The 19,516-nt window shown below is 32.6% G+C and overlaps 1 protein-coding gene across 1 annotated transcript in view; it reads right to left on the reverse strand.

Moving 5' to 3' along the window:
• Positions 1-289: 289 nt before the first annotated feature.
• Positions 290-19,516, reverse strand: part of LOC103607078 (CUB and sushi domain-containing protein 3-like) — a gene marked incomplete at its 5' end in the record, with an annotated part of 35,488 nt that continues 16,261 nt past the window's right edge. The window contains 5 exons of the mRNA XM_008591628.1: positions 290-299; positions 1,184-1,364; positions 3,267-3,482; positions 8,724-8,840; positions 18,000-18,188. Of these exons, the coding sequence (XP_008589850.1) occupies positions 290-299; positions 1,184-1,364; positions 3,267-3,482; positions 8,724-8,840; positions 18,000-18,188 (713 nt within the window). The remainder of the gene's footprint in view (positions 300-1,183; positions 1,365-3,266; positions 3,483-8,723; positions 8,841-17,999; positions 18,189-19,516) is intronic.

Raw genomic sequence — 19,516 nt, forward strand, 5'->3', positions numbered from 1 at the left:
AAAAAAAAAAAAAAAAAAAAAAAAAAAAAAAAAAAAACAATCTCATCACTATAAAAACCTGAAGACCCACATTAACTTGGAAGATCATGTTTTGGTGGCTTGATTTGGGGCTCCACAGGAATTCCTATATTCTATATATTGGACAACATACTGAAAAAGGCAAAGAGGGTATTCTCTTCTTTATTTTTATTTTTGTCTGTGCGGCATTTTGTATCCAGAGAAAAAGACGGAGGCTTGAACCACAGATCAAAACATTTCCAAGTTGCCTGAATTTTTAGAATATTATAACTTACGCAGATCTGTGACACACAATAAAATTTATAATTAGATCAAAATTAAATACTTGTGAGAATTTTCAATAGTTTTAAGAAATAATTATAAAATAATCATTTGCATCTTGTTCGAACATAAAAATAAGTACTGATAAGCACTAAATGGCTGAGTCTAAAGAATTTCTTGCTTCCATATTTTCTAATTTAAACAGAAAATAACTTAGTCCTAATGAAATAGCCCTTCATTTTTTCTACTAGTTTCTTTTCCCCTTTATCAGTCAAAACATTTATTTCCAAAGGTTGATGTCATGGCTTCACAATTTCAATACTTAAATTATTGCTATTCTTTACTTCGCAACATGGAATAAATAACCACCTTAATTTATCTATCATATACTGAGTCAATAAATGCTTTTAAAGCCCTTAAATTAATTACCTATTCCTCATTTGACACTTTTTCCCTTGTAATCATTTTTTATGCTTCTAATCATTTTTTATGCATGCTAATTTTAAGTTAAAAAATATTGTCAAAACTTCAGTCAAAATATCAGGATATACTATCAATAGGATACAAGAATTCTGTTTTCTGTGAGCTCTCAAAATATGATTCTATCTAACTCTATCTAGCCTATCTATTTCTCTATCTAATTAATCCTCTATCTATCTAATTCATTCCTTAGTACCATCATCTGAAAATACCTTTAGAATCATGGCTGCTGAATAGGGAAGTAGGGTAGTTAATTGAGGTACACCAGATTGCCAAATTGAAAAAAAATTGAAATAACTAATATGAAATAAATGAAGAAGTTAAACAGATTATAAAAAAAACTAAGGGTGTGTAACCAGGCAACTCCATGGACAGTGACTACACATACAAGCAAATGAAAGCAGCTGACCACGTACCCACACACCTTGGCAGAGGTGCACTCCACATTCGTCGGCCACCACCAAGACAGATGATCTCTGAGGTCCCTTCCAATCGATAACCCGACGAGCACGAGAAGGTCAGAGTGTCACCAACCCCAAAGCTGAACCCAATTCGGTTACCATATTGAGGAGTTCCAGGATCTTCACAAGGTTCAAGGTTATATTCTGTAAATTGGGGGAAGGAGGGAATCCTCCTCAGAGGAGGGGAGGACAAAGAAAATGATAGTGGTCACTTTTAAAGGTATGTTCCTATTGTTTGCAAACTAGATATTTTTAGGGCCTAGTCACATATTTAAACAATGACTATATGTATAACTAGGGGCACATGCTAATGGAACACATCATTTTCTTTTTTTGTGAAAGATCTAATAACTTAATGAATATTTTTATGTGTGATATTCAATGTAGATGAGAAAATGTCACCTTGTGAGTGATAACTTTAAAATGTAGCTATCTTGTATTCTTTTTTCTGCACTAGAAACATTTCCATTTCATAGATTTTTGATTTATAATAATGGCATAATAGATGCATAGTTTCAAACACAAAATAACATTTGGAATGAAATAATTTGCACTTTTGAAATGTATCTTACATAATGGTTTTAATTTAAATTGCAATGGCTCTTGTGTCTCTAGTGTAAAAGGGATTCAATTAATCCATATTCTGAAAAACACATGACTTGAGATGCAAGGGTTTATGTAAGACTGAAGTGCCTACACTGAAAATTATTATATTAGAGATTTATACAGGAACTTTTCCCCAGGCAATGAATGAACATTATGAAAATGAACAACTAAACAGTCTTTAGGGTATAAGAGAGTAGGGTTGATTAAGCAACATTATGATGTATATACAGTCCTAAGAAGAAGTAGCTTATCTAAAAATGTTCCCAGAGAACTAACTTACTGTGAAATCACAATAAAGCACAAGAGGGATGGTTTTATGTTGATTAACTAATATTTCATTGTTTAAAAACTTTATTTAGACATATTTTTAACATTCTAGGTTAAAATTGATGATGCCCATTTACTATTCATTATAGAATATCATTTTTCCAGCCAAGTATTAGAATCCAAATACTAAAATAATACTTTAAGAACAAGGTTAGCATTTGTATTGTTTATATATGTACATGTGTATATATATGTACATGACATATATATATATATATATATATATATATATATATATACACAAGACAATTTTAATGTTAGCGAATTGGCATAAGATTTACTTATTAGTTTGTCTCTGTGTTAAGAAACAGCTATTTGTCTGACTATTTCATTCAACTGGAAAGTAGAACTCTAAATGGTAGGAGTAGTTTTTATTCTCTTTGGTCCATATAATTTTTTTTTTCCCAGGAACACATTATACTGCTATCTGTAGATAAGGGAATTCTAGAAGTAAAGTGTAGTTATATTAGTTTGTTTCTAGATCATTTAATTTCAAAAGAATAAATTGTTTCTTAGTCTTGGCTTGTTAACTATCCTTTTTCCATGACACATAAAAAGAGAATATCACTGATTTAATTCACATTTTATTTTTTAGTCTAATTGAAATTTTAAAATGTATACTTAAATTTTTATTTTAAGTTCACTAGGCATTTTAGATAGTTTTTCCTTCTGTTAGAATACCGCAGAAGTGTAAGTTAAAGGAATGTAGTTATTGTTCTAGTAGATATTTAGTGAACTAATTTACTTTTGCTTTTGTTTATAAAGGTTAGCTTTAATTTACTTATTTTTAAATTTTTAAAATTTATTTTAACATTTACTTGTATATATTTTGGGGGCACAGTGTGTTGTTTCAATACATGCATATACTTCACACTGATTCACTTAGGGTAGACAGCATAGTTTTGTATTCATTAACCTTCAAGGTATTTCAAACTTTCTTTAAATCTTATTGACAGATATTTCTTTGCTTTCTTCTTATTTGTTTTATTTTTCTTCTTTTCTGCTCTTTTCCCCTCTCTGTTTTGCCATTAGTTATGCTCATATTTTTAAAAACCTAATTTTTTTTTAAAGTTACTAAAGGAGCTCTTTTTGTTTCTATGTTTATTTTCTCACCAGAGAATGTAATGTTGAATCCTTCATATGATATTGAAAAATCTGAAATGAAGCGCAACTGAGCCCTGAAATTTCCGTAGAGACCAGCATTGATTGTTGAAGGAAGGTCTGAACCAGTCAGGCGTGCCAGTGGCTGAGTAAAACTACCGTTCTCTGTGATCAGCAAGTAGTCATGATGGTCTTCCAAATGGAAAGTGTGGAAGTTGAATTGCACACCTATCAGGAAAAATAAGAAAATTAGACTTACAAGGTACCTCAGTAAAACACAGAGAGTTACTGTCAAACCAACTAAATCCAAGACTTTCCTTAAAATTGATTTTTCTGAAAATAAACTGCACTGCTAAAAATAATTCAAGTGCATAGTATATTATTATAATTCTTTGTTTCTGTTTTTTTCTTCAGCTTCCTTGTAAGAGAAATAATGAGTCAGGTCTTGGAAACTGCTTGAAAATATAATTTAAAAATGAATGCCTAAAAAAAAAAACCTGAGTTTTCTGAAAATTTCAAGGAAAATATGTAACCGTTGTTTGCAATATAGGGACAGCTATATTTTACATGCTTCCTCTATTTCCTTTTCCAATTCCCTCAAACAACATAAAAACAGGAATTAATGATATAGTACCCAACTTCCAAAAAATACATGTCTTATTTTAGAAGAGAAAAATAAAACAGTTTAGGGAGATACTATTTGTTAAATAAATGTAATAACTCTTCATTTAATTATTTTTCACATATTTCCACCTGTGCATATATTATACTGAAAAATGCACATGTAAGTGTTCAGCTCATTGAATTTTCCTATACTGAACACTTGCAAAAGCACCCAAATCAATAGAACATTACCTACACCCAGAGCCTTGTTCATTTAACTTTTCTGTCACTTCAGTTTGCCAAAGGTAAACCACTCACTCTACTGCCAATAGCACAGACTAGTTTTGCTTCTTTATATAAATATTTGTGTAGTTTACATAATGGAATTATATGATATGTACTCTTTCAGGTCTTCTTTTTCTCAAGATCAGGTGTGTAAGATTCATCTACATTATTGCAGATAGTTGTGAATTTTTTATTTTAGGTGATATATGGTATCACATTCCATTTTGTGAATATACTAAATTCATTTATCTGTTCAACTGTTGATGGTTATTTACACAGTTTGCATTCTATCACGAACGTGGACAGTGTTGCTATCAGCATTCACGTATGTGTTTTGATGAACGCATGTGCTTATTTCTGTTGGGTAAATATCTAGGAATAGAACTACTGGGTCCTGGGATAATAATATGTGTTCTACTTTAACAGATACTGGTTTACAAGATGGCTATGCTGATTTACATTTCTGTAGTCAAATATGGTAGCTCTGAATCTTCACCCATACTTGAAAGTTTGGGAGGGTTTCCTTCACTTCATCCTGGTCAATATGTAGTGGTCTCATGATAGTTTTGAATGACATTGTCTAGAAAACACATAAAAGACTTACGATTGTACACATGTACACACACCACACACAAATACACACAACGTACTGTTTGTAAGGTACTGTAAGAAATAAAGGATGGCTATCATATGCATCCCTCTGAAGTACTGTTTTTTTGTTTTTTTTTTTATTTGACCTAAAAATATCACCAAAATCTTTACTAAGGAAATCCAAAACCACAGAGTAAGGTAAGTAACATGTTGTTTATTTACATTTTAGTTCCAAATGCTGGAAATTCCTGGAGCAAAGCTACGAAAAAAACTAGTCAGACAATAGGGCAGTAGATTGAGAAATAATGAGAAAAAAATATTATGTATGCAATTTTTATTTTTTAAGAAAAATGTGCTTGTTCTGATATACACTGAATAATCTGTGAGAAAATTTAAAATTCCATTAAATAGTGGCGCTAAAAAAAGACTACAGTTAAGTAGTGCTTACCTTTCTGAGCCTCACTTTCCCCGTTTGTAAAATGCAGTTCTAATAGGGTTGTCTTGCAGTTTAATTAAGATAACATAGGGGAATGACTTGGCACAATGCTGGCACAGAAGTTCTCAGCAACTGTTAGTTATCGTTATTGTTCAATCCTCCAAAATGAGACCTAGTATTTTTTATGTAAATTAACTCTGGCAAGCCTCTTTATAAAAGGAAGCTCCTATTTATCAAATTATAGATTAAATGATAAAATCTTCTTTCACAATTGCAAAACAACTTAAGACCTTCAAAGTTTTGCTAAAGATCAATTAATCCAAATAAGAAAATGTTACTGAGAGCTTATATTCTAGGCATTGTGGAATATAAAGATTTAGAAGACTGTAAATAACTCATGGTCTGTCTGAGGGAAAAGATACGTAAATCAAAATTCCGAATATTCTGCTAAATTCTATAAAACTAGTTAATATAAGTCAATATAGAAGCATGAAAATAGAGGGAATTAATTTGTCAAAGGAGTCAGTAGAGGCTACTGAAGGCAATGACCTTCAACAGTGAGAAATTCATGGAGGAGCAACCCTGGAATAAACATTTCAGGAAGGGGAAGGCAGTCAATTCTAACAGTGCAATGAGAAAAAGTCAGTGGCTTCAACATCCCAGTGCCTCTTTCTTATCTCATAAGAGTGATGATTCAAGATGCCCTATTAAGGCAATTTATGTTATAGATATACATTAAAAGACTTAGACTTAAAATCAAAATAGCACTGATATCTAGATTTTTAGCTACAGTTATGCCACTAACTACAACTACATCCTTGAGAATGTCATTAGACTCTTGTTTGTTTGTTTGTATTTTATTGTTATTCCCAATCTGTAAATTTACAGGCTTGGACTATGTTTTATCGAAGAACAGCCCAACTCTAAAAGTCTAAATTTTTTTAATGTAAATTATTTTTTCCTCAAAGTCTCTAGTAGACTACATGCAATTAGCATGTTGGTTTCTGTAATGTTTAAGGAAAATCTCTTACGGTATCATAGTAAACAAGGAATAATGCAGGCTGAATGATTGTAGTTAACTGAATTTGAAACAGTAGATCAATTGCATGCATTCAGACACCTTGACTTAATGTTAAGTGATGAAGAGATTATCGACTGTGCATTCGAAGTTTCTTATTTCTTACATATTTAGATGCTTAGATCTATGCTTGTCAAGATTCTTTTAAACCCATAGGGTGTTGATGGTCACGCTGAATAAGAAAATTTTGACTATATAATGCAAATCTAAATGAAATGTAAATCATTTCAAAATGATCTCACTTGAACTCTGAATCCAAAACAACACAACAAAATATAACAGGAGTAAATTTAAAAATGTGCATGAACATAGAAAAAAAGTCAATTTCCTAATCATACAATTTTAGAAATTGGGCTCAACTGTACTTTGAAGTCTGAATAATCTAAAAGGATGATTTAGATGACTACAAACTTTCACATATTTGTAGCAAAAAAGTTAATAAAAGCAAATATAGGCTTCATTAATGGACGTAATTTGTAGAGTTAGAATATGCCTGTATTAGGTCTAGAAAATCACATTGTTAGATATTGATATCCCTGGATATCAATAAGCTGAAACACATTAAGAGAAGGGCGATTAGCGTGATGATTAAAATGAAAATATTATCTTATGAAAAAGAATCGAGGGAACTGGGAGTGTTTTAGTTTGGGAAGAAAAGGCTTGGGATAAGGGGTAGGAAGATAAAGGGGGTAGTGGGCATATATAACATGGTGCTCCCAGAACGGTGAGTTGGTGTGCTTCAGGAATTCTAGGTTGGAGCAGGGATTAGATTGTTTTTGTGCCTAACTCCAGAGAGGAAAACAGGTGTAACATTTTCAGAATAATTTGCTAACAAATCTGTATACTAATTGAGCAGGCTTTCTCAAGGAGTAAGCATTCCAACAACAGAAGTATCCAAATCAGGCCAGTTTATCATGTTTCTAAAACACTGTAGAAAGAAATGGTGTGCCAGGTGAGAAGTTAGACTATACTACCTTGATGATTTCTCCCAGCTCTAGGAGATTATCCTTCATATAACTTTGACTACACTTTGGAATAATTACAGTTCAAAGAAACTTTGTTGGCTCTTAAATGAAAGCATCTAAATCTGCATTTCTTGCCATGTAAATACAGATTTAATTAACACTTGCAACCTGTGAAGATGCAAAACCTTAAGTGTTAATTAAACCTCTATTTACATAGCAAGCAGTATGTAGCCCTCCATTTTCTTGTATAATATCGGGGAGCTTATTTTAAACTCCATTAATCTACTGCACACTGGAATAATAGGATGCTTTGGTTAACTTCCAGCAAAGAGTTTTGTGTCATGGAAAACAACAAAAATCACTTTACAAAGTCTTCTACCTCACCCTTGCTGTTCAGTACCAGAATACTTATTTTAACAGCATTTTTTTTTCTCAATAACATTTAATTCACTGTAGAAATCTAATGATAACAGTCCTTAGATAATTCTTATTTCCCAATAAAATAATGTATAATTTTTATCAAAGGCAAACTTCATTTGTGAAAACAAAATAAATTTAAATTTATTAAACACAGCTTTTATTTTTAAAATTGTATCAGCATCTTCTCATTGCTAGATTTTAGTTTTGATTTTTTTTTTTAGATTTCCTATAGTTAAATCAATAAGCACAATATAATAATAAAATCATTAATAACAATATAACTACAGAGATTAAAAAAACTTTCTCGAAAGCAGGTTTTAAAATAAATAAACTCTTTTTAAAAGATTGACACACAGAGATTTCCCGGTAAATATATTAGGATAATCAGTTTTCCATTGTTAAGTTGTCATCTTGATCAGTTATATTGCTAATTTACTAGTTTGGTTATATTGCATGAATGAACCATAGTTAGTACTACAGGGCTTTTCATTTACTTGTTTATTCATAAAAGGACATTTATTAATATCTATCATATGTCCGTTGCAATTTTACACGCCTGTTTAACTATGTAAGTCATATCTGCAGCTCTGTACTAGAGAATTTGAGACTCAAGTATTTATAGAATAGCTATACATTTATATGGAGAATATAATTGTATTAAATAAACATAAACACTTTATAAACAAGTGTACATAAACTTGTGCTATTTGCTTTCCAATCAGCTCAACACTTGCATCTTTGTATTTCCCTCTGAACTTCTGAAAGCAACTTCTTATACTATGCCAGAGTCAAAAGCCATCCTGTTTGAGGTTTTGTTGATTTAAAAAATTTCAAATAACAATGGTTTATCATATCTAAAGAAAATAAATATCTCATTACCATTTTGGTAAAAACCCAAGCATATTTTAATGCTATAGAAAAGTAAACATAATCCTCTGCTGCAGTTACTCAAATTAAATTTTGTTTTAGCATATTTTAGTACTGATCTCTTTCTATTTATGCAAGATGACATTGTAAATTACAATGAAATAAAAACAGATGCAAAGAAAATTCAAAAGATAGCCCAATTATTATTGCATGATGCAAATTACCTTTTCCATGTGTTACATCAACAGTCCATGTACAATTCAGAGAATTTGGATAAAATTCTGGATAACCAGGTGATAAGATTGTTCCACTAGGCCCTCTAACATCTCCTCCACATAATGCTGAAAATACAAAGAAATACAGTCATATGCTCAGTCATAGTAAGAGAGGCAGAGGCTGAACAAATCTCCTATCTCCTTTCTTGAAACAGATGAGTCCCATTATCTTTGCCTAAGCTCCTTCCTGGTATTAACAGGAGTATGTAAAGATGTCTTCCAATACTAGGAAATCATTTCATTCATTGCAGCACTAGGGAAGAAAAAGGTACTTAATAGCCTCTGAGAATTAGTACTGGCCCCAAGAGAACATAGTTCAACTTCCCACATTTGAATTTGAAGTATGTACTTATGCATTTCCAATTATAAGCAATATTTGCATAAATTGGTGGTAAATTAAACAGGAACAATTAATTGTTTAGCAGCCCCTGTTATTAAGCACTAAGAAAATCTATTGGTAATTATAGTAAATTGTTTCTTACAGATTCCAAAAGGGATATGTGCCATTTTTCATAGGATTCCTTTTAAAACAGTGAAGTAAGTTGTGAAACGTTTGAAGGCTGCTTATGTATATCTGCATTTTTCTGGGAAATATCATGAACAAAAATGAATTTTTGAGGGGGCACAGATTTGTAAGAAAATATCCAAGAATAATAAAACTAAATAAATGTTTATGAATTGAGGTCAAAGAAGTTAAAATTTAATTCAATATTCATTTATTTGAGAATAAATCAGTTTACAATCTCATCTACCACATTCAAAAACCATCAGTGGGTATGATATGCCAGACAATTTTACCAATATAAATTAAAAATTGGAGGAGACAAATAGACAGCCTAGTAAGAACTTGTATGTCAGTAGGAGCAGAGGAAGTGTTGACTCATTATTCTATTCCACTTAGGAACGCCAACTTTCTTAGACATAGGCAAGGGCAGTAAGAATCATGAATGCAACAAACACCCTTATCTGCTTCGATCCTTGCCCAACATTCTCAGAACACCGAAAAAGTGGGTTTCGGCCTTGTTTTTTTCCATGATTTCTTCCAAGTAGCAATGCTGAGTATGAGGAGAGGGGAGGCAATCTGGCTGTTGTCCTGCATTACCTGATTGGAAATAGTTTAAGTCTGCAGCTACTTGAACTATTTCAGCATGCACGCTTGGACTTTCATATTTATATAAAATTTAAAACCACTCCTCCCTTTGTTACTTCTTTTACTCCACTCAAGTTCTTGAACAGTACCTCTCTTGAACTTCTTACAGGCTGCCTTCCTGAAACTAAGAAAAGCTTATGCTTCCAAACACATTTATTATCAAAATATTATAATAATATGCATGATTTGGTAGACTAGGCTACTATTGAGAGGCTTTTTAGACCTTCATTGGCAATTATTTTTAATGAATTTCTCAATTTCCTTTCAATGTTTTAATAAGCCATATTGTGCTTTGTAATCAATGTAACAGCTGTGTGTACCATATTCACTATATCTGCTAATATTGGTACTAAGTTGACCTGTTTTTATTTTCCTTTAACTCGTTTTGCTTCTTGACAGAGAACCGTTTATTTTTTATTAGATTATTTTTACATATGATCATTTATTCCTAATACGCTATATTTCATTTTATTATGCATTCTGAGAGTCTGACAAAAAACCAACAATACAACATGATATAAACTTATTGAGTGAAATATGATGAATGAAAATGCTCTACAGGATTAAAACCTACATAAAACATCTCAGTGAACAGAAAGATGAAAATTTAAGGAGTTAAATTAGGATAAAAAACAAGTAACAAAAAAGAGAGATATGAAACTTTTAGGAAGTTCATCAGCTATGTGCTCCTGTGCACGTGTGTGTGTTTGTGTGTGTGTGTGTGTGTGTGTGTGTGAGGAGTAGAGAAAAAGCTCTTCTGCACCTCAGTATTATTTGAAATAAAGCTACTTTGTCAAATATACTACTTTCTGTACTTGAAGAATTTCTTGGAAATTTTCTGTCTGCAAGGTTCACCTACATACTTGCGTAGAAGGTGGGAAGTTGAAGAGACTTTCTGCAGGTCAATGAATAGAGTCACGTAACAAACACACTTAAAAAATTGGGAGAAATAGTCAACAAGCAATATACTAATAATGAGCATTCATACTGTTACTTTGACTATAAGCAGATGGCAGACTCTAGCGTGCATTTTTATGACACAGAGGAGGTTTCTGTTATTTAGAAATAGTATCAGACACAGGCCTTGAAGGGAATTGACTTAAAGATAAAATTTCATAGTAAATAGTGAGGAAAGAATGTTCTTTAATTTTCTTTTTTTGAAAAATGAAACAAAAAATAGAAAATTCATAAACTTTATTTTGTATCTAATAAAACTCAGGATAGAATAGCAATTACTGTATTCACTAATTCTTAGCAAAAACAATACTAAACACTTCCATCGAACTTACATTGTGACTGGCACTATTCTGAAGACTTTATTTATATTAACCCAATGTGAACCCTCACAATAATTATATAAATGTACTGTAACTATTCACAGTTTACAGATGAGAAAGCGATTACAGACAGAACTTGAGCAGTCTAGTTCTAGGGTGCATGATCTCAAGTAAACTCTTCTCTTGAATCAATTGTTGATTTCTTTTTGCACATTACAAGTTATGTTTTTCAACAAAAATATATACTAGCAAGCTACAATGTTCCTCAGTTGCAAGCTATAATGTTCTTCAGTTGTTTGACTTTGTAGCATTTGCCTCAAGGATTAATCTATGTAAAAATCATTCGAGTATCATTTGTTTTCTCAGAGATTCATTGGTCCTTTCATGTTCAAATCATTCTTTTGAAGCACCTAACACCTAATATGTCAATATTCTTCTCTATGTGCTTTCATTGGACTATCTCTTCCAATACTCATTTGCCAATGGCTGTGTGATTGAAAGTTTTCCATCATCATCACCCACCTTATCATTTTATCAACATAATGAAATCCTTCATCTTTCTAAATGAGATTATTTTACATTGCAAATATTTTGAACTGAATTTGTTTTAAATTGTTAGCTTTTTGAACAATTACAAGAGATTGCACAGTGAGAGATGCTAATGCCAAATACAACGTCTGTTTGAGTTGGATTAATTTTAAAAGTGGTTAATTCATTACTGAATATTCTCTCCTACTGATGATGTTTGCTTCCCTAAAAAGCCCCTACTATTAACATGATAAGAAAGTGTAAGAGGAAATCAATAGCTTATTAGAATCAATCATGAGAGACTTAAAATTTAAATGAATAAAAGAAGATTTAAGTTTTTATATGTGATACTTTGTTCTTTATTTTCAGATAGAGAATGGAACTCAAGTACATTATAACAGATATAGTGGTATAGAGGCTATTATGAAAATCTCCAAGAACAAATGATTTAAAAGGGGAATGCTGAGATTTAAGTCAATTCAAGAGAACGTATGGGCCATTCACACAGTAAACTTCATTAGAACGAAAGTCTAAAAAGGATGCCCTGGATCTCCTGTTTTATCATGTATTACGTCTTCTAAAGGAATTCCAACTCATTCCAGCAACTTTGCTAATTGATGCCATATGTCTTTAGGAATATAGACACTATTTTAACAGACATAATAGGATTATATGTTCCTGTGCACAGGAAATAAACAAGTTGTACATTAAGTGAATTCCTAAAAAAACACAGAGAACTCAGGGAGTGATGACATATATATGAAAAAAAAATATGTTTGCTTTATGTAACAGCAAACAGCTGGCAAAGAAAAGCACCTGAAAGGATAAACATCAGTGGCACAACAGTCATAGTGACAGTACTACATATGAGTTGAGAGCAATTAGCCAGACATACAGTAATCTTGGCTAGTAGATTTTCCCCCGATTTTTGGCACATATGATCACTGCTTTTTCACATAAGTATCCATTAGAATTTTGAAATAGTGAAGTCTCCACAAAAGCTAACCCTTTAAATGTAACTGCCCAGATCTGTAAATTTACAGCTTGCCCTTGGTAGTGATACACACCTTGTCACTGCTAGCCTGTCTATACCTAAAAAAGACAATTTATAGACCATCCAAACACTTGATCCATCAAAACACTTTGAGTATTGCAGTGGAGCATGGAAATAGCCAACCATATTAGAAATCCTACTGTGATATTTAGTAACTTAGTTTGTTTTTGATTTTTTTTTTTTTTTTTTTTTTTTACGGCTGGCCAGTATGGGGATCTGAACCCTTGACCTTGGTGTTATCAACACTGCTCTCTAACTAACTGAGCTAATGGGCTAGCCCAGTTTGTTTGTTTTAAATCTCAATTCTGTTCTCTTCTTATTTCCAAGTCTTCCTACTTTAAACTCTATACCCTTATCAGAGACTGTTTATACTTGGGTTCTATGCACACTTGTTTATCTTGACCTCTTGGATCCTAAACCATAATCCATGTACTCTTTTGCTACTTTAGCCTATGTCCTCAAATCCTGTAATTAGATGAAAGAAATAAGAGAAATAATGAGGTTTAAGTCCATTCAGTTCAATTTTGGGTTCTGCCTCTAATAACTTGGGTGATTCTGAATCACATAACCTGTTTAGTACTAAATTTCCCCCCAAATAAAATGGCCATATATCAAACAAAGTGGGATAATTTGAGGGTGAAATTGGGGTGCTAGGACAAAAGCTGAAAATAGGAACTGTCTTAGGCAAGTCAGGACATGTATTCTACCTACCCATCTATCAAATAGGGGAGCTATCTTAATAAACAATATATAGTTCCTAAAAGGTTTCCTCATACCAAACATCTTACCTCAACCTTCCTCCTAGTACTCATGACAAGCTCATGTCCTCAGTGCATAGAAAACATTATTTATCTGTGACCTTTAGTATACTTCCTGCCCTTGAAAATTGACATGTTGGCCAATGCAGAATGCTGTCCTGAATTTTCTTGTCTGGCCTAGCTTAGAGCCATTTGAATTTCAGTCTTATCAAAAACACTGAAGAGATATTCAAGAGCAAGCTCTAATCAAAGTAGTAGTAAAAAGTGGTGTGTGTGTGTGTGTGTGTGTGTGTGTGTGTGTGTGTGTGTGTGTGTGTTTTAATCTAATCTCTTATATCTCAGGGCATATATATTTTTTTGACCTTTTTGTTACCAACACCATGCTCTAACCAAGTGAGCTAACCAGTCAGCCCATTCAGAGCGTATCTTTTATAAATACATGTTAAGGGAACAACAGGAACACATGGTTCTTGACCTCAAGAATGTAAGGAAAACTAGAAAATGAGTATAAATATTATCTATTTTACTAGCTCAAGGAGGACAAAGACACTGTTTGTTCATGCTCAACAGTCTTTGCATAGTGCCTAGAGAGTATAATTAATAAATATTGACTTAGTGAATCAACAAATGGTTATAAGGTAGCAAAAAATGCCATAATAAGTGGAGAACTTCAGAGTCTAGGAAAATTTGAGACTGTGTCCAGTTGCTTTGTCTAGGGAAAGCATAATCAAGTCAACAACCTTTAAAGGTTCACTGGGATTTTAATAAACATAGTTGAGGAAAGGGCTAGGACATTCCAGGGGAAAGAACAACATTAATGAAGACAAAGGGCAGAAAATATATATGGGAATTTAAAATATAGTAGTAAGGTATTTCCATAAGACTGGAATGTATCATTCATTCATTCTTTCATTCAACACAGATCTATAGAGCACCAAGTATTTGACAGAAACTCTTCCTGGCTCAGAGGATACAACAGAGAATATAGCAAAGTCCCTACATCATAAAACTTATGTTCCAATAAGGAAAGCAAACAATAAATACATAAAAATAATGTTAGAGAATGATAAATACTATGAAGAAAATTATAGTATAAAAGTGGCAGGATACAGGTTGCTCTTTTATATAGTATCTGAGATGACTTTTTGGAAAGTAGTGAGTGAAATTAGGAAGTGCACCTGTTTCAGGAAGAAAGAATAAAGGAGTGAGGGTTGGAGAGATGTAGTGAGAGCCATGGAGAAGTGGTTCTCATGTTGGAAAAGTTGCAAGGAGACACATGTAGTTGGAGTGAAGTGGCATGAATGAGGGACAGAGTGGTGAGAGATGATGTGTAGGAGGTAGTCAGGGCCCAGATTACCTGGAAGCAGCTAGGTCATGCAAAAATTTTTGGGTTTTATTCTGCCTGGGAAGGTTAAGTGCTAGAAGGTTCTCGACAGATGAGTACCCTGATCTACCCTAATATATAAAAGAATACTCTGATTACTCGGTGGAGAGTAGACCTAAGAGGTCAAGAGAAGAAAAGAGATCCCTTAAGAAGCAAATGGTAAAAAACAAGTTCTTAAATTTAGAAAATAATGCAGAATTTAACTGATGAGTTCAAAGTTCCTTAATTAATAGTGAAAGAAGATGACTTTAGAATCAGTTTTTACTCAGAGACCCAAGTATACAGCAAATTGAACTGAATTCAAATTACTCATTTTATATGATATAATTGATAGCAAAAAAGGGCAATATCCTATTTTTCAGTCACCTATGTCAAGTAGGACAAAGTATGTATAAACTATTTAGTTGGCTATATGCATTTTTTACACAAAATTTTTAAAATAAATATTATCATTGAGAAAAGAATAACAGATCTATAATTGATCTGTCATTTTAAAGATTTTTAGTACTTTATTATTGTGAAGCATGAAGGCAGGAGACAGTGCAGTAGTAAACTTGTACATACGGCCTGTGTCTAGGCTGCCTGGGTTTGAATTTTGACTCACCATTAACTAGTGGAGTGACACAGGGAAAGGTACTTAATCTTCCATTACTTTAGGTTTCTCATCTGTAAGTGGTGACCATAATAGCACTTATCTCAAGAGTTATTCTGAAGATAAAATGAGTTAAATATATGTAAAGCACCAGTAGCAATACCAGCATGTGGTAAACACTCAATGCATATTAGCTAATACACATTATTATTACCATAATGTCTTACTGTCTGGTTTGCTTTTTGAATCAGTTAAACATGGGCTGCAAAAACACAAGCTTATGTATGTTAGAGTTAAGCACAATGTATATACCCTATTTATTAGGCAATTCTAGGCCAAACGAGGTTATATTCTTGAATCAGGGAAAGAAATTCAGCTTATTCATTTTTTACCCTTTTACCACAGGAAATTTAGATTAGTTAACTCTAGGGGAAAAGTTTAGATGGGATGAAATCCTTGATCCAATTAGTTTACAAGCTGATAGATAGTTGAGTTCAGTTTAAATGAATGGAAAATTGTTAGGTAACTGCTTTATACAAAACTCAGACATTTTAAAAATGAATATAATTCATCCCTTGTCCAGTTACACTCAGGGTGAAATGGGAATACAAAAGAGGAGGACAGATAAAAATGGAGGATCAAAGTAACATGATCTGATCTTTCAAAAAAAGATGATGTTGGATGGAAGCAGATTTGGAAAGGATGGAATCCACATGGTTAAGGGTCATGAATTCCACAACTAGTAATTTGGACTTGTATCTCCAAGCAACATGAAACCATCAAATATTTTTGCCATAGGATATAACATAAAATAACCTTAGTGTAAAAGATGAAGGTTGTTTTGAAGCAGTCGGAAGCTGAATTTAAATTTGATCGCAGTTGCAATGGCTGGAGAGATGATGAGGGCCTATGTTCTTCCTGGCAAAGGAAACTGGATATATGCACTTTAAGTATCAATAAAGTTTAAGTGTGTTGGTATCGTTGGACATTATTTTTTATCTTCCTGCTTCTTCTGATAGCATTGCCTCCATGCCTTTCTTTCTCAGTCTTTACTGATGCCAACCACACTGCATTAACGGGGCCTGGCAAACATGATAACTTTACTCAACCATCATTTGTCTCAACCATAGGGATGAATGCACACAAGACATAGATGAGGCCAGTTGTAATGGACCCTTCTCTTTTACTACAATAACTGTTATGGTCTGAATCATTCAGACACCTTACTAGGATTTTTTGAATTTCAATAACGTGGAAGAGCTCACATTCTTCTCTGATCCTGAAGATACAAGGCTATAAACTTCCACCTTCCTGACAGTGTATTCTCTACTGCCAGTTCCTCACATGGAAAAATCCTGGTTGCAATTAAGGATAATTATGTGAATATACAGAGAAAAGTCTAGGCAGAAGATGGAAAGATCCTTGAAAAAGTTTGAATCCATTCTTATACTTAGCTATGAGAAGTATAGCACTCGCCTTTTCTAACATTTGAATAGTTGAATAGTAACTTCTGCTGTTATTTTTTTAAAATCAATTAGAGTTGGGTTTCTGTCACTTACAATCACAAGAATGCTGACTATTACAAGTGGTATTGTACCAAATACAGGGAAGATGTGCTAATGATTCTTTTAAACCTTGTTATAAAAACAAATCAGCCTAAAGCTGTTCCTAAAAAATGATGCCACTGAGAAGCACTTGAAAATTCATTCATAAAACGACAAATGTGATCTTCCACCCTGAAAAAGGATAAGTACAGAAATTGAAAACAGTGCTGTAAATAAAAATTAAAGCTCAGAACTAAATAAAGCATAGATTTTCTCTATGTGTGTTTTTGGACAAAGCAAGTATGAAAACACTTCCCAGACTTAGAGGAAGCAGTTTCCTGAAAAATAGAGCATTTCTGACTTATTCTCATAGAAATAAAGCAGCAGCAAAGCACACTGGTATAATATTTATTATATCTGGAAACTTGCCACCACAGGGTAGTCTGTTTAAATTTTTATGGTGTGTGTAGCCAGTTAGAATTTGGAAGGATAGGCTGAGCTTCTATCTGGATGAGTACATGTTGCCTGCTAGGGCAGGAAGCACATGCTGTGTTCCCCTACTGCATTCATTTGACACCAATTTGGCATTTCAGTACCATTTGTCAAAGGTTCTACAATATGTACTTAAAATGGTTACATACACACATCAAAATATTTATATATATATATATATGATATATATATAGAGAGAGAGAGAGGGAGAGAGGGAGAGAGAGAAAGAGAGAGAGAGAACATCTTTAGACATAGGGTAAGTTTGGCTATTATCAATAACCTTTATTCTATTAATGATTTGATAACATAAAATTGCCAAAATTCAAGATAATCTTTTAAAAATATGAAAGATTCACAGTAATGTTAAGCCCCACATTTTATAAAGATTATACTAATTTCTTTTTGGTTTATTAATCACATATTTTGCACATGGAATGAGTTCTTACCATCACAGGTTGGGAGTGGATGACTCCACCAATGGTTTTTTTCACATAAAAGTGGCTCTTCATGGCTCAACCTGTATCCTGGATCACAGCTAAAAGAAACAGTAGATCCAATAGAGAAATCATGACCATAGCGACGGCCATGTACAGGTATGCCAGGGTCTAAGCAAGAATACGTGTTCACTGTAACACCTGGGAAACAAAGGGAATAGAACAAAGAGTAAGCTTTATGGGATTCAGATTTTCTGAAAATGATTCTTATTTCTTCAAACAATTGTGAAAAATAAATATACTCATAGCTTCATTTTAAAAAAAAAACAGCAATTTATATAATAAATTTGTTTTGCCATTTCCTACCAGTAAGGATCCAATTCAGGTCATTAAATTATATAAGACCTTGATGAAAATGCATAATTATCTATCAAAATTTGTATTGTTATAAATCTTGTGTATACACACACACACAAATGTACAAAATAATTATCATAACAGTAATTAGCATTTCCTGAGCCTATTATATTCCAGGCACAGTTCCAAATATTGTGCAAAAATCCTCACTTAATCACTGAAAAGATATAATAAAGAAGAGTTGAGGCATTTTGCAATATATGGAAGTACGAACACAAGTACTTCTCTTAAGTAAAACTAAACAGTACAGCTGCTCTGGTGGCTACTTGTTGGCGTTTTCAAGCCTGTAGTGTTTTTTGATGTCTTCTGATGGTAATCTTTCTTGTGATTTAGAATCCCTAGCTGAAATCACACCATGACAATGCTTTCTCCTCAACCTTGGCACTACTGACTTTTTGAACTGGATATATTTTTTTTTTTTTTTTTCTGAGGTGTCCTGTGCATTGAAACATATTTAGGAACTCCCCTGGCTTCTACCTGCCAGATGCCAGTAGCACTTCTCCAATCATGACAATCACAAATGTCTCCACATATTGCCACCTGTTCACTGGGGTGCAAAAATACCCTCAGTTGAGAACCACTATTATAACGTATAATAAGTAATTATCTTATTCTTCCTAAATGGGACATGCAAACAATAAATAGCTACAAATTCTATATTCCAAAATTATAGTAATTAGCATTTTTTAAATTGTATAATTATATTGCATTATATTCACATGAGAAAATATTTATTTGTATTAGCTACCCAATTTAAAAATGAAGCTAAACAAAATACTACAAAATAGAAGTTTAATTTTAAAGAGGTACATTTTATGTTTTAAGTATATTTACCAAGCACATTCATTTTATTTAAATATTGTTTTTTTTTTTAATGAGAAACTAAAGTATAACAGATAATTCTATCTTCAAAAAACTATTTTTATCTGTTAGATTCCTCTTCTCAATGTGACCATTATTCTTCTAGGCATGCAAGTTTTTGAACCTACTTTTTTTCCCTCCATAAAACATGTCTAAAATCCACTCTCACTGAAAAGCACAGTGTCATTTATTACTTCCTTATCTTTCCAAGGCCTTCATCACTTCAGGTCTATGAAACAATAGATACATCT

The sequence above is a fragment of the Galeopterus variegatus genome, unplaced genomic scaffold, assembly GCF_000696425.1.
Source record: "Galeopterus variegatus unplaced genomic scaffold, G_variegatus-3.0.2 Scaffold7089, whole genome shotgun sequence".
NCBI classification, from domain to species: domain Eukaryota; kingdom Metazoa; phylum Chordata; class Mammalia; order Dermoptera; family Cynocephalidae; genus Galeopterus; species Galeopterus variegatus.